Source organism: Antechinus flavipes, chromosome 4 (genome assembly GCF_016432865.1).
Source record: "Antechinus flavipes isolate AdamAnt ecotype Samford, QLD, Australia chromosome 4, AdamAnt_v2, whole genome shotgun sequence".
In the NCBI taxonomy this organism is placed as follows: domain Eukaryota; kingdom Metazoa; phylum Chordata; class Mammalia; order Dasyuromorphia; family Dasyuridae; genus Antechinus; species Antechinus flavipes.
The window spans coordinates 205,680,997-205,696,012 of NC_067401.1; the positions used below are offsets into that span (position 1 = coordinate 205,680,997).

The window sequence follows — 15,016 nt, forward strand, 5'->3', positions numbered from 1 at the left end:
GGAAGTGCGCATGCGCAACCCATTGCCTGACCGGAACTGGAGAGCTCACTTGTGTTTGTCTTGTTGGGACCGGCCCGTCGGTTAGAGCGGAACCGGATTCAGCCTGCTGGGAGCTCGCGGACCTGCGGGCCCCGCCCCGGCCCGGCCTGGCAGGTACCAGGGAGCGGGGCCTGATGGGAGGAGGGTAGGGCAGAATTGGGAGGGATCAGGACGTTGGAAGGGGGGAGGGGCATTGAGTGAGGGGATAAAGTGGAGGAGGGGCAGGGAGGGGTCACTGAGGTGGGGAGGGAGGGGGCCCTAAGGTCGGGGGAGGAGAGATTGGATTGGTTTGGAAGGGAGTATTGTGAGACTAGAAAAGGCCAAGAGTGCGCTTGGAGGGATGGAGGGGGGAAGGGAGACAGTCTGGAAGGAAGGGAGGACAGGGCCGAGTGGAAGGAGGGAGATCCTGAGGATTGTCGTAGAAGGGTCTAGGTAAGTGCATGAGGGCCGTAGAGAGGGCCAGGAGGTCCCTCAGGCTTGGAAGAAGCCTCCGTCTCCGTGAGTTTGGGTTGTCCTTGTGGAGAACAGCCTGTGTTTTCCTTTTCCTCTGGTGATCGACATGAGTTGGTTTTTTTTTTTTTGTTTTTTTTGTTGTTTTTTTTTTTAAGTCCTTTTGTCTTCCGTGAGGATCGTGAAGGGACGGGAGTAATAGTGATGAATAAAGGTCGTTTTCTCTTGGATTCAACAGCTTCTTTCTGTTGCAGAGATAGGGAATCCATATTTGGGGGAGGAATGTTGCTCTTCGGGCTTGTCGCGTATTAAGGCCTGAAGAGATTTGACCCTTGGCAGGTTGGGGGGGGGAGTATTGTTCCTCCCCCAGGCTTACGTGTGCCCAAGCTCTGGAGCAAGCTTGTCCCTTCCATTAGGTCTCCTTGGGCAAGGAAGGGATGATGTGCTTGAACCCAGCTCGCTCTCTTTGGAGATTGCAGTGCCACCTGGTGGGTGACCTTTCTTTTTGTCACTGCGTTCTGGGCAGTTCCTGATGCCTGGAAGGTTTCCGGAGCTGGTGGGTGGGGAGATTTTTTATTTATTTTTGTTTAGATCCAGATTCTGATTTTTATCAGTCGGAAACTCAGAATAACCGATTCTCAGAGTTGGAAAGGATCTCTGAAGTCATCTAGCTCAATATGTACTTGAATAAGAATTCTCTCTACATGGAATTGTCAGAATGACTAATCCTTTTACTGCTGCATATACAAATTTGTCTGCAGTTTATATAATATGAAATTTGCTTAGGACACTGAAGGGTTAAATGATTTGCCCATATGTTATATAATGTGATCATAGATTTAGAGGGAGAAGGGATCTTAGAGGTGGTGTAGTTTCTCCCTTCTTCATTTTTCAGATGAGAAAACTAAGGGGCTTGCCCTTGGTCAGACAGATAGTAAGTAAAATTGGAATGTAATCAAATATAATTTAACAAAATGACATTTAATTTTTTCAAGTCGGTGTTCTTACCAAACCATGATACCTTCTATAGTACAGTTTTAAGACTATGTGCGTCTCAAAGGCATTGTCTAAATGCAGATCCTGCTGACTCAAAGGCATATTATATCAGTTGTTTTCTCATACAAACATAAATTGTTATCATTACCATCTCCTAGTTGGTGCTTAATAGAGGCTTATTGAATTACCTGCTTGCTTTATTTGGTAGCATTTCTGAAGGACTTCAGTGTCTGTGACCAGGTCTAATTCTTAACCACCCAAAGGCTATCTTTGCTTTTCCTATTTACCAGACTCCCTCAAGGGCCCGGTTGGGGGAGGGGTAATAGCAGTTATTTTCTGCCCCTCGGACAACATGGCTTGGCAAAAGCCTGTCCCTACCCATACTCTTGACAAGCTTGAGTTCCTGGTCCTGGCCAGGTTCCACATTCATCTGTCAGGGGAACTCCTTGTGCCCATGGGGAGTCCCAGGTAGCTCCAATTACAGAACTTGGTGGGAGCTGCCTATTATCGCCAAGCTGCCCCTAGTTATACTGGAGTTTCCTGAGTCTGGGCACATTGTGTCCTCTCTAAGGTACAACCAGGACAAGGACCCTGGAGAAGGAGATGGGTGCCTTACCCATTCCAAGGACCTGAAGCTTTTTTTCCTGGAAGCACCTATGCCAGACTGTAGCGGTTGTCTAGGCTGGCTAGGTTATTAATAGTTCCTGGGTATTTCAGTGTCCCTCTCCCCACTTTAGAGTGCCCAGAATCCTTAAGACCTTTTGGCACTTAAGAAGCTTGGTAACAGAGGCAACAGGATCTGTTTCTTATCTCTGCAGTTCCTAGCTGAGGAGTGTACTGAATCATTCTAGGAGCTTTTCCCCATCTGGGGACAGTATCTGGACCCCCTGGATCCCTGGAGTCCTTAGATGTTGCGTCTTTGGTCAGTGTATCCTATACCAAGGAAGAATTAGGTCAGGGTTGCCTCAGGCTGTTGGGGAATGGAGTTAGGATCAACTCTGACCTCAGTAGCTCCCCTGAGGTGGGGGTAGTCACCTGGACTATGACTGATCTTTTCAAAGAAGGATGATGTGGGAGGGGTGCTAGAATGATAATTGTAAGACAGAGGTAGTCAAAGCATTCTGAATTGGGCTTAGCTCTGGGGACAGAGGTTTTGTCTAAAGGCCTTTTACTTGTATTTGCACACGTAGCAGAGACAGCGGGGCAGGCTGGCCGTGCTGTGCGGGCATGTGTCGGTAGCCACATCAGAGGGGAATGTTACGGTGGACAGTGCACCTGGAGGGCGGGCCCCGCAGGGTGAATCATGCAGCAGTGTCTGTGGGGCACCGGGTGTATTCGTTTGGAGGATACTGCTCTGGAGAAGACTATGAGACATTACGCCAGATTGATGTACATGTCTTCAATGCAGGTGAGTGGGAATTGCACTGGGTGCTCCGAGAAAAATAGGGTTAGGGAAGATGAAAAGGGCAGAAGGTTAAAGTTTGACAGATATCATCATTCTAAGGAGGAGGGAGAAGAATGGTGTTTTAATCCTAGATCCAAGACATAGGTGGATGGGGAAGATGGGGAGGCCAGGAGGGTGCCAGGTCTGAATGGAGCTATGCCTACAGTGTCTCTTCGTTGGACAAAGCTGCCCCCAATGCGGTCCAGTGGACAAGCTGGGGAAGTGCCCTACATGCGTTATGGACATTCAGCCGTCCTCATTGATGACACTGTCTACCTGTGGGGTGGACGCAATGACACAGAAGGAGCCTGCAATGTGCTCTATGGCTTTGATATCAGTGAGTATTGACTCAGCTGCTGAACTTGTACAGATTGTGTACACATCTTGAGGGGAGGGAGGAGGGAAACTTAAAATATTAGGAAGGAGGAATGAGAAGACCTTAAAGGACAAGAAAATAGTGAAAAATATTGACCACTTAGACCCTGACATTCTCTGCTCTTCTTTAGACACCCACAAGTGGTTCACACCCAAGGTTTCTGGAACAGTGCCGGGGGCTCGAGATGGACATTCAGCCTGTGTCCTGGGCAAGAACATGTATGTCTTCGGGGGTTATGAGCAACTGGTAAGTCCATGAGGAAAAATGGAGAACACTGGAGAATATATATGGAGAAGGATGTAGAATTTGTAGGAGGCCTTCACTTGATTGTTAGACTTTGATGGTAATAGGAAATAATTTTTTTTCTCCTCCTCTCATTTCCATTTTCTTTCTCTATGCTCGCTTTCTCTCTCTCTTTCTCTCTCTCTCTCCTCCATTTAGGCTGACTGTTTTTCCAATGATATCCATAAGCTGGATACCAACAGCATGACATGGACCCTCATTTCTGCAAAGGTCTGTACTTTTGTATTCTCTTTATATATTTTTTCATTCCTGGATCAATAAAATACAATAACGGGGAGACTGTATTCCTTAAAGCTCTTACATTACCCTGAACTTTACCAAATCCCTTTTTTCCCTTTCCTTTATTACTTATGCTTGGTTCCCACTTCCATTCCAGTGGAGGACTTGAAAACCATAAACAATGAGAGAATAAAGACTAGAAACTTTGTTTTGGAAGTGGTAGAAAAAGATCTCAGAGTTTTTCATTTAATAAGGAAGGAATGGTCACTTATTTCTTTAAACATCCATTCCAGTTCTTCTAATGAATCTTCTCTCCATTTCTACCTCTTCTCAGGGCACTCCTGCACGATGGCGGGACTTTCACTCAGCCACAATGTTAGGCAACCGCATGTATGTTTTTGGGGGTCGAGCTGACCGATTTGGACCTTTTCACTCCAATAATGAGATCTATTGTAACCGAATACGTATCTTTGACACGAGGGCTGAGGCCTGGTTGGAGTGTCCACCTACCCCACTGTTGCCTGAGGGCCGAAGAAGCCACTCTGCTTGTGAGTATCACCCCCCCACCCAAAATTCCTTTCCTAAACCTCTTTTCTTAACATTCTTTTCCATTTTCAGTTGGGTATAATGGGGAGCTGTACATATTTGGCGGCTACAATGCAAGGTTGAATCGGCATTTTCATGATCTCTGGAAGTTCAACCCAGGTAAAGGTCTAGGATGTTGGAGTGGGAAAATCCATAGAATAAGACTGTAGGGATGTCCAGGGTCAAGCAGGGTGAGAAGAGTGGCTCCTAAGGACTTGGCATTCATTGAGGGAGTAGCTGGAATAGACCGGGGGTTGAATTTGGTGTTTTCCACAACTTCCCCTCAGTGTCCTTTTCTTGGAAGAAGATTGAGCCTAAGGGAAAGGGGCCATGCCCCCGCCGGCGCCAGTGCTGTTGCATCGTGGGAGACAAGATTGTCCTCTTTGGAGGCACTAGGTCAGGATGAAGGGTGCGGGGGAGGGACTTTTGGGATCAGGGAGGAACATAAGACCATAATACTTGCTTAAAGGGGTTTTGGTGGAATGTTCATCTCCTTATTATGATTTTTTTCAATACCTATAGTCCTTCTCCTGAAGAAGGCCTAGGAGATGAGTTTGATCTCATGGACCACTCCGACCTACACATTCTAGACTTTAGTAAGTGTTTCCATTCCCCAAATTCTTTTGCCAAAAGGGATTCATTCCTATGGCAGGGAAATCAGTGCTGTTCTCTTTCCTAAGCCCCTGACTCTCTTTCTACCTTAGGTCCCAGCCTGAAGACCTTGTGCAAACTGGCTGTGATTCAGTATAACCTGGACCAGACCTGTCTGCCCCATGATATCAGGTACAGAAGAGAGGATAGGAATACCTGCTCCTTCTATATTTAGTTTCATCCTATCCTGTATCACTTATATAGTACTGTCTTAGATACTGTGCAGTTGGTGAGTGTGGATGCAAGCACATTTAGCGTAGCCAGTTTGCAGATAGTCTTAAGGAGAAAGTGAGGCAAGTGGATATCACTATAGTGAGCTTTTACAACTCTAGCATAATTATAAGCAATATAAATTGTTCTTTGCTTCTTCCTCTTGATTGCTTATACCAGGTCTATGAATACACTTTTCTCCAGTTGCTCAGACATTTGAATATACAAACATAAACAGGATACTAGTACAGATGTGGAGGTGGGGAAAGTGGGTTGTTAGGGTTTACCGATGGGTGGAGTTCAATTGCTATTAAGCCTAGGTTTGTGTGGAGGAGGGAAGGAATAAGATGTTGATCTTTTAGGAGCTTTGAAGGATTGGGTTTAGTGTAAGAGAATCTATTTCTTGTTCTGTTTACCTCAATCCAGTCTCTTGCCTTCTATGCCCTTCCCGGTTTTGCAGGTGGGAGCTGACTGCCATGACCACCAACAGCAACATCAGCCGCCCCATTGCATCATCCCATGGGTAGGGGGAAGCCTTCATTGCCTTCCCTACTGATCCTGCTGCTGTCCTCACCACCCCTTCCCATCATTTGCGAGCCTGCCACCATGGGCCCCTGGACTTTGTTCCCCTGCAGCTGGAGGTGCCGGACTAGGGATTTTTTTCTGTGCTGTGGACTTTTGGAGGGGCAGCTGGGGGAGTACTGGGGCCCTCCCCTTATCTCCTCTCCCCTGGGGCTCAAGCCCTTTCCCTTTGGTGCTCTTCCCTATCCATCTCATCTTTCCCTTTGATTGTTCCTTAGCATCTGCCCTCTGTTTGGGGCATCCACATATTTTATGGGGTTTGAGGGAGGGAAGGTAAGGAAGCATCAGTATCTAAGCATAACTTCACTGCTTCCTCCACCTTTAGGAGAAACCCTTAGCCCCACCTCCTTAACCCTGCCTGAGCCATGAGTGGTGTCCGGGAGCTAAGAGGTATAGAGCTATTGAATTGAAGTCCTCTCTTCACCCTCCTTGGGGACAGGGGTGCCCATCAGGTGATCCCTTCCTCCCCTCATTCCTGACCCACTTACCCCTTCCAGGTTGTTACTGTTCCCTGAAAACCAGCCAGCGCGGATTTTATAAAAATGTGTACAAACCCAAAGCAGTGTTGTCTGTTTGTGGGGCACACGGACAGTCCTTCTGGAGGGTGGAAGGATGAAATGGAGGCGGCGGTAGGTTTGATGCCCCCTCCAAAAAAGGGAGAGCAACACGCTGGGGAGAAGTCACTGCCTTTCGGAAGGGAAGGGACTGAGATCGGAACTGGACCTTCAGCTTCTCATCAAACTAGAGCCAATCTGTCACCAAAGCCAGTCAGTCTTTATTAAGCGCCTACAGTGCGCTAGATGTGGATGCAAATAAAAAAGTGAGACAGTCTCTGCTTTCAGGGAGCTTACCTTCTACTGGGGGGATACAACATTCACTAATAAGTAAGTGCCAGATCTATGCAAAATCAATAAAAGATCATTTTCAGGGTACCAACAACTGAGAATAATGGAAAGACCCCTGGGAGGAAGTGGCACTTGAATGGACCTTTGAAGGTGTGCAGTGTGTGGGTGTGGGGGAAGGGGAAGTGGTATAGCATTACAGGTATAAAGAACAGACTTGGCAAAAACAGGGAGATGAAATAGGAAATAAATATATTGGGAAATAGCAAGTAAGCCAGTTTTGATGGAATGTAGAACATGTGAAAAGGAATTAACATGTAATCAGACTGGAAGGATAAGCTTCAGCTACATTGTGAAGGACTTTTAAGTGCCCAAAGAGGGCTTTGTATTCTAGAGGCAATGGGAAGCCACACATAGCTTTTGAACATGGGAATGGCATGGTTTTCAAAATGTCATTTTAGCAGCTCTGGGAAGAGGTGGCTTGGAGAGGAAGAGATTGGATGTAGGGAGACCAATTAGGCTATTGCATTAACCTAGGAGAGCTAGTCCCAGGCTAGTGGCTCTGGGAGTGAAGGAAAAGGGATAGAAGAGATGTGGATGAAGACTGAATAAGACTAGGTAACTGGTTGACTGGATATATAAGAGTTGGGAGGGAGGGAGTGGGGGGCGGGGGAAGAAAACTTAGCTCATCAGAAAAATGGTAGTGCCCTCAACAAAATAAGGAAGTTGGATAGGGTGCTTTTAGGGAGAAAAGTCACAAAATTATTTGAGGGGGTCATTTAGGTAAAAATGAATTGTCCTTAAGGCAGTTGAGGATGTGGAACTGAAGCTCAGGAGAGAAAGTGGAGGCTGAATGTGTAGGTTGGAGGAATCATCTGCAGAGAGATGCTCATGGAACCCATGATGGTAGAGGAGGCAAGTCATAGAAGATGATCTGCAAAGGAGACTGAAGACTGGTCTGCTAGGAAGGGAATTGTAATAGAGCAGTCTAGGGCTTTGAAAACCTAGGGAAAACAGCCAGGAGGAGGAAATGCCAGTAATGTAGAAGCTTCTGAAGAGGTCATGGACTAAGAAAAGGCCATTGGATTTCACCACAAAAACATCCTCTGGAGAACAGTTTCTGTTGAATCCTGGGAACAGATGGTAAGGTGGAGTGGGGATGAGGATATTTTCTTAGGGTTTGGATACCAGAAAAAGATAAGATAGTTTGAGAGTAGGGTCAAGTAAAGGCCTTGTAAAGTTAAGAGAACAAGTATCTAGCAAGGGCCTATATTCTTTACAAATATTGCCTCAGTTGATCCTCCTAACAACCTTAAGAGGTAGGTGTTGCTGTTATCCCCAATAGTAGTAGAAGAAATGGAGACAGTGGTTAAGTGATTTTGTTCAAGGTCACCCAGTGACTGAGGCTATATTTGAAGTCTTCCTGGTGTTCTCAGTTCACTGTGTCAAGGGGGAAAAGCCAGGGCTTAAGGAGAGAATCAACTGAGGATTGGGAGCAGATGGTTCTCAATAGGGCACTGGATCAAATTGAAGGGTTAGCAGTGGACACCTTGGCGAGATGACCTTATCTGAAGTGAGGAACTGGAGAGCTCTCCTTAGGTAGTCTCAGCTTTCCCCGTGAAGTTGACATTTTGACAGGAAAGGGGGAAGGGGAGAGGCAGTGCTGTGCAGGTGATGCTAGGTTTGGAACAGAGGTCACACGAAGTGTTAGGAGTCATTTGAAGAAGAGTAAAGGTTCAGCTGCTGTGTAACACATTTGCGGACTCGGGGTGGCTGGGTGTATTTCCGCCGGGTGAATGGGGCCAAGAGCTTCAAGCAGAAAAACTCGGGACTTGGGGACGAGGGCTAGTACAAGGCTGAACTGGGTGACACCCATGTGGCCCAACATCCGTGACCTGCCCTCTCACCTACCCATATAAGGTAGTTACGGCACGGGGGCTGGCACACGGACCAGAAGCCTCCGCTTCTCTCTATTCCCGGGAACCCGTTTTGAGTTAAAAGGTCGTCAGCGCCGCTGGACCACACCTGCTCTAGCATCCAAAGCCTCAGCTTTGGCTCCGCCTTGAGACTGCAGGGCCGGGCCTACTTCCGGCAGACGCTTCGTTCTGGTTGCCGCCGGAAGGGGTGGTGCTTCGCAGGCCGCCGCGGAAGTGGGGCCGGAGTTGTTTGGAGTGGCATTTTGAGTTTGTGGATGCCGTTGCCGGTGAAGTTGCGCGGTTCGATGGCCTGTCCTGGCCAGCCTCGGGAACCCAATGGCGGCGGCGGGACCGAGATTGGTGGGTCTGGAGATATCGGGCGGGAAACCTGGAACCTTAGGGTGGAATGTGTGGTGTGAGTGAACGAGAAGCGGGATCCGGGTGGGCTTAGGTAGAATCAGGCCGGGCCGAGGGCCACCCCCTGAGCGACCAGCGGCGCCCTCTCCGTTACTTCTTTCAGATCTGGCCGCCATGTCCTTTGAGGAGCTCTTGGAGCTTCAGCGCCGGGTGGGGACCAAACAGTACCGGCAGCTGACGGGGCAGGTGACGGAGACTCGATCTGAGGATCAGTCGCGGAGGGCAGCCCCCACTCGTGATCACGGGGCCGCAGAGAAGCAAAGGTGGGCGAGGATCGGGGGACGGGGCAGGAACCCCACTCTAGGGATACAATCCAGTCCTGCCTCCCCAATGAGCCTTGACCTCTCGGGATGGCACTCCTCGTAGGGGTGAGGGGAACATATTGAATGATTTTACCCGGTATTCCCCTAATTCTTCCTTTCTGTCACTCTCAGGCCTCTGGAAATGTCTTCGAAGATTCGAGTGCCGTTTTTGCGGCAGGTCGTTCCTGTCAGAAAGAAGGTGGGATCCCTTGAGCAGACAAAAATCAGGGCTCAGCCATGATAAGATTTTTTGGGCCGATTGTTTGGGTTGGAATAGAAAGAAGATAGAGAAGATTCTATTTGTCATTCATTAATACAACTCATTGATGACTACTGTTTATTTTACCTGTGCTGTATTTTTCACTCCATCACCTTCTGTTTGTTAATACCCATTGCTACAGATCCTTATTATCATCTGTCTGGATCGTTAATAGTGTCCTAATTTTGGCTTTCTTGTTTCTATTTCCTGTTTCTATGATTCATCCTTTATACTGGTATCAGACTTAATATTTTCCCTTTGGAAAAATCCACTCATGTCTTAGAAGTCTTTGGAGGTTCTCTACTACTGTCCCATTGAGTAAAAAGTTCAGACTCCTTTACCTGCCATTCAGTGCCTTTGATAAACTGGCACCATAATATATTCTCTTAATGCATAAAATACCTGAAGAACTGAATCACTCTGTCTCCAATCACACTATGCTTTCGTTCATGCTGTTCCTTTTGCTTAAAATATCCTTTTCCTTTTATCTACTAAATTCCTACCCATTCTTTAGACAGGACTCTTAACTTGGAGTCTATCAAGTTTTTATTAAACATTTTCAAAAATTGCATTTCAAATAATTGCTTTCTTTGTTATCATATGTTCTTTCTTGCATTTAAAAGCATTATTCTGAGAAGGGGTCCTTAGGATTCACTAGACTGTCAAAAGGATCCATGACATAAAAAAGGTTAAGAACTCCTACTATAGTGTTTTATCTCAAAGTCTACTTCCATCCAATCTTTTCTGACACATAACCTGCTCTTTCACCTTACTTTCCAGTCCATCTTCTACAAGTTATATAGCCACCTAATGGGTGAATAACAGTTTTCCACAGGCTGTTTGGGCAAGATAGAAGGAAAAAAGCTGATCTTATTTTTCACTTCTTTTGGTATTCTTCACAGGTGGCCCGGGACCCTCGATTTGATGACTTGTCAGGGAGTACAATCCTGAAGTGTTTGAGAAGACATACAGATTTTTGAATGAGTATCGTGCAAAGGAAAAGGAGGTGCACACAGGGACTAGGCTTTGGGAGTGGAGGGGGAAAGTAGGGTAAACTTGAGCCTGGATTTATGGATAAGAGAGATAAAAGGATACAGGTTATTCCTAACCCTGGTCTCAGCTTTACAGCTGGTGGCAAAGCATCTAAAGAAGAGCAAGCCAGGAGAAGAACAGGAAAAGCTGAAGCAACTGCTCCATAGAATGGTGAGTAATGAGACTTCAGACATATCCTCTATATGACTCCTTTCCTTTATGGAGCCTGATACACTTTCACCATTTTTCCTCCTAGGATCAGCAGGAGGCTGCTCAACAGGAGCAGCAGCGGCAGCAAGAGCAGCGCCTGGCCCTGAAACGGGAACAGAGAGCCCAGGCCCAGCAGGGCCATAGGCCTTACTTTTTGAAGAAATGTGAGTAGAGGAAATAGCCTTCCAGGCTTTAGTGTGGCTATTGTGTAACTGATTGAATAGTGAAATGGTGAAAACTCATGTGGAGAAGGGCCCTGCTAGTAAAGATGGTGAAAGACTTGTGTGTGAAGAACAAGTCTTTAGTAACAGGTATTAGGTTCTACATGTTGCTTTTATCTGAAGCAGGGTCCAAGAGGAGAAAATAAAAGAAAGGGCTTTCTGATAAGAGAATGATACAAGGAACTCACATGACTTTATGGGACCACACAGTGTGAGAAATGTGCTAAGTCAGCACATCCCATTAGGCCCTTAAAACTAAACAATAGCCTGTGAGATCTTGCCATAGCTCACATTTTCCCCCTGATTCTTTTTAATATTAGCTGAACAGAGGCAGCTGGCACTGGCTGAAAAATACAAGAAGCTAAAGCGAAGCCAGAAGTTGGAGAGTTTCTTGAGCAGAAAGAGGCGCCGAAATGCTGGAAAAGACCGAAGATGGCTTCCCCTGGGCAAGGACTAAATAAAGGGGCGGGGCTGGTCCTTTCCTGCCCCTTTCCAGCTTGGCCCCTTCCTCACTAGGCAATGCCTGTGAAGACAGTCTTGGAATGAACTTAGTGCTTTGTGGTTCTGCTTTTCTACCCTTGGTTGAGTTCTGTAAGCCCTGGGGCATCAGGATCTGGGGTTTTGTGGCAGTGGATAGATCTGGTCAGCCAAAGTGCTGCTGCTGTCTAGCTGGGGTTTTGGTTAATCATTGAGGCAAAAGGAAGAAAATATTAAAGACTGATAGGCTTAGTCTGGCTCCATATAGATTCCTCAGATCAAACTCGGTTCCCTCTCTTTCCTCAGGGAAGGAAGTACCTTTTCAGGGGGCAACTTTAATGCAGAAGGAAGAAGTGTGAGGGGTTATCAGTGAATAACCTGGAGGCCAGGGTTAAGAGAAGGCTTAGGAATTCTGTACTTGATGCTAGAATACTGTAAACACTTCCATAAACACTTGATGATGATCTTTTGTCTTTGTTTCTTAAGTTTTTAAGAGTCGGGGGTGGGGTGGGGGGAGGAGTGGTGAGGAGGGGGGGGTGTGGGTGGAAGAGATGTTCATAGTTATTTTGAGTCTTATAAGAGTAATATATGGCATATGGGAATGAGTAGGTGATAAAGGGGGAAAGCTAGCTTCTTAGTTTACATTATCTTTTCAGAAAGAGTTTATGAGCCCTATAGTTGGTCACCTCACTGGGAATTATCCTGGAATACTAGGACAGGGGTTTACTCTGTTTTCAGGCATCTCTTCTGCCCAAAGGAAGTCTTCTACATGCCAAGAATGTAATGTAATCCTTCCTCAGCTGTTCCTCTATCCTTCCCTGCCTTCAGCCCCCAAACCAGAGATGGCAAAGCCCCCCAGGCGTCAGTTATAGCTTTATTTGTGCCGAGTCTGACACTTGAGGACCTCAGTCTGCATCAGACTGCTTTGATTTGGACAGCTTATTGACAAAAGACCATCTGGAGCCCCTGCAGATAGTACTTTGTTTAAAACAACAGACTTGTATCCAGGTCCTGTCTCACAGTCCCAATCTGCAGGTCCAGGTTGAAGGTGAAAGGACTCAGGCAAGTTGTGCTGTTGAAAGTGATAGTTTAGGGGGATAGTCCATGTCCATCCCATCTCCCTGCACAAAGGGGCAAGTCATGTTGGCCTCACAGCCTGAGCTGGGCCTAAAAGGCCAGGGTCAGTGGGAGGCTGGGGTGATGGTGGACCAGAAAGCCACTGTTTCCGGTACTGCAGAAACATGCAGAGCTTGAGGGCCAAGGCCAGCAGGTTCTTTCCTAGAAAGATGCTGGAGACATAGGTATCGTGGAACAGGAGGAGATGAGTGGCCCGGATGAGGCTCGTGGCCAGATTAACCGTGAGCAGGCTGAGGAGTGGGTAGAGCACCATGCGATGTGGCAGGGGCTGTGGGCCTTGCAGGCTGAGCTCGCCCAGGGCTGCGCACGGCAGCAAGAGCAGCAGGGCATAGCAGTAGAAGAAGGTGACGCCCTCTGCCCAGAAGGGCAACACCCTCTGAGGTGGCTCCCACAGCCCAGCCTGTACGTCTAAAACATCCAGCAAATCCATGACCACCCACAGCAGGTGGCTCCGGAGTTCTTCATGCCATCGGAAGGTTGATAGGATCTCGGGGGTCTTTGGAGATCCCAGCAGGGCAAAGAGTCCAGGCACACTGAGGGCCAGCACCAGGGTGAAGGCCTGGCGGGCGGGGGGCCCGGGGCAGTGACCCTCAGCCCGGCAGCTCCGGTAAATGAAGTAGACCTTTAACTCTAATACAAAGATGTAGAGAAACCAGAGCAACATGGCGCAGCCCCGCCGGGTGGTATGGGCTTGGGCACCAGCACCAGCCACCACAGGGCGAAGCACCAAGATCAGGCAGATGTTGCCTGCAGAAAGCAGCAACCCCAGACCCAGCCACCAACCTCCTGGGCTCTGTCCCAAGAGATAACCATCGGCCAGCAGCATGCTTCCTGAAATGAGGGCCACTACCAGCCATGTGGGGCAAGAGGATACCATCCTGCCAAGCCCTTTGTGTCCACCCACAGCTGGGCATTCCTTCTCGCCCTTTGCCTACTGCTCTGTCTCTAGCTCCCATTCCCCTTTGTCTTGCCCCTGCCTCGGGTCCTAAGGTGCTGAGCCTCTCCTCCCGCTCTCTTAGGGTGTCCTTCCCCTACTGCCTGCCTGAGCCAGAGTCTCCCTCCTCCACCCTGGGCCCGCGCATACCCACTCTTTTGTCCCTAGGGACTGTCATGGGTCCCCGGCCCCCTTCTCGCCCCTCTCTGTCACCTCTCTGGGCAGCCTGCGGCTGGTGCTGGCGCTCCGCGCAGGACACGGCCCCGTGTCTCTCCCCATTTCTCAACTCCTTCCTCCCACTAGGAGGAACCTGGTCCCGCGGCCCCGCCCCTGCCTGGGCTCGGCCCTGGCCTGGGCGTGCCGCTCCGGGCTGCAGTGCGGGCGGGACCCGAGCCGAGGCAACTCGGCGGAGCGCAGCGGCGGAAGCGGAGAGGGGCGGGGCCGGGCCGGAGGGCGTTGGGGGAGGGGCTTCGGCTTACTGGGAGATCCCGGGAGGGCCTGCTAGCTCCCTGTGCAGCGTGCTCGGGTCCCTAGAATGGCAGCAACTCCCCTTTCTCTAGGGCTCTAAGGCTCACAGCACTCCCGTGAGGTAGGCAGTGCATATATCTCCATTTTACAGCTGAGAAAACTGAGGCCAAGGGACAGAATGAACTGACTTGCCCGAAGTCGCCCATCTACTTAGTTCTCTAGGCAGGGATTCCAACCCAGGTCTTCCCAGACTCCCGCCTGGTGCTCTTTCCAGTAACTCAGGTGTGGCTAAAAGTTGTTGGGCATTTTGCCTTGAGAGCTTTTCCTAACGACTGCCCTTCCTCACCGGTGCCCGGGCTGCCTCCTTCGTCTTCCCTTCCCAAGCCTCCCTACGAGCAGAGTCCTGGATCCTATTCCTCTGGAAATCACCCCAGAGGCCGGGCTATCGGAAGGTGGAAAAAGTCCGAGCAGGAGGGGAGGGGCTGGGGGTTGTTCGGGTTCGGATCTCCAGGGTGTGGAAGGTAGAGGGTGGGGCAGGCCCTAAGGCAACCAGGTTGGGGGGTGCAAGGGGAGGCCCCTCTGGCTCCGGAGCTGCATATGCCAGGACTTGGGGCCGGTCTTCCTGCCTTCGAACATAGCCCTGGCCCAGGAGATGGAGGATGCAGGAGAGGACATCGGCCCCATTACACTCATCCTCACCGCCCATGCTGTTGCCCGGGTCTCTCGGGGAAGACTGGCCCTTCTGCCAGGCCTCCAGTACCTAGGGACACACAAAGATCATTGTAGTCCAACCTTGTTCTCCGTCGGAATTCCCCCTCAGAACAAGAAAGCCCAGAGGAGTGCTCTACGTGCCCCCGGATCCACATGTGCCCCTTGGGGTGGGGGCTCTTCATTATGGAGCTGGATATACAGATGCTGCTTCCCAATAACCATCCCTAGAGAACCC

General features: G+C 49.0%; 3 protein-coding genes across 3 annotated transcripts in view; 1 reads left to right on the forward strand and 2 right to left on the reverse strand.

Annotated features, from left to right (window-relative positions):
- The first annotated feature begins 39 nt into the window (after window positions 1-39).
- Window positions 40-11,995, forward strand: KLHDC3 (kelch domain containing 3). The gene is given in 16 exon segments (XM_051997000.1): window positions 40-153; window positions 2,676-2,893; window positions 3,096-3,266; window positions 3,436-3,551; window positions 3,747-3,818; window positions 4,162-4,375; window positions 4,446-4,532; window positions 4,700-4,808; window positions 4,935-5,008; window positions 9,134-9,293; window positions 9,465-9,531; window positions 10,494-10,527; window positions 10,530-10,597; window positions 10,720-10,794; window positions 10,880-10,997; window positions 11,375-11,995. Coding segments are annotated over 15 exon segments (1,656 nt in total). The 5' UTR covers window positions 40-153; window positions 2,676-2,739; the 3' UTR covers window positions 11,512-11,995.
- Window positions 11,996-12,392: 397 nt separating this feature from the next.
- Window positions 12,393-15,016, reverse strand: part of CUL7 (cullin 7) — a 29,831-nt gene continuing 27,207 nt past the window's right edge. Inside the window, exon 26 of the mRNA XM_051996984.1 lies at window positions 12,393-14,830. Within this exon, the coding sequence (XP_051852944.1) occupies window positions 14,513-14,830 (318 nt within the window). The 3' untranslated portion in view covers window positions 12,393-14,512. The remainder of the gene's footprint in view (window positions 14,831-15,016) is intronic.
- Window positions 12,670-13,545, reverse strand: LOC127561449 (transmembrane protein 121-like). Its single transcript, XM_051996688.1, has one exon. It carries the CDS (start codon window positions 13,543-13,545, stop codon window positions 12,670-12,672), a length of 876 nt encoding a protein of 291 aa, XP_051852648.1.

Coding starts and splice junctions, on each gene's coding strand:
- LOC127561449 (XM_051996688.1), bottom strand. CDS start 13,545: ATGGTATCCTCTTGCCCCACATGGCTGGTAGTGGCCCTCATTTCAGGA.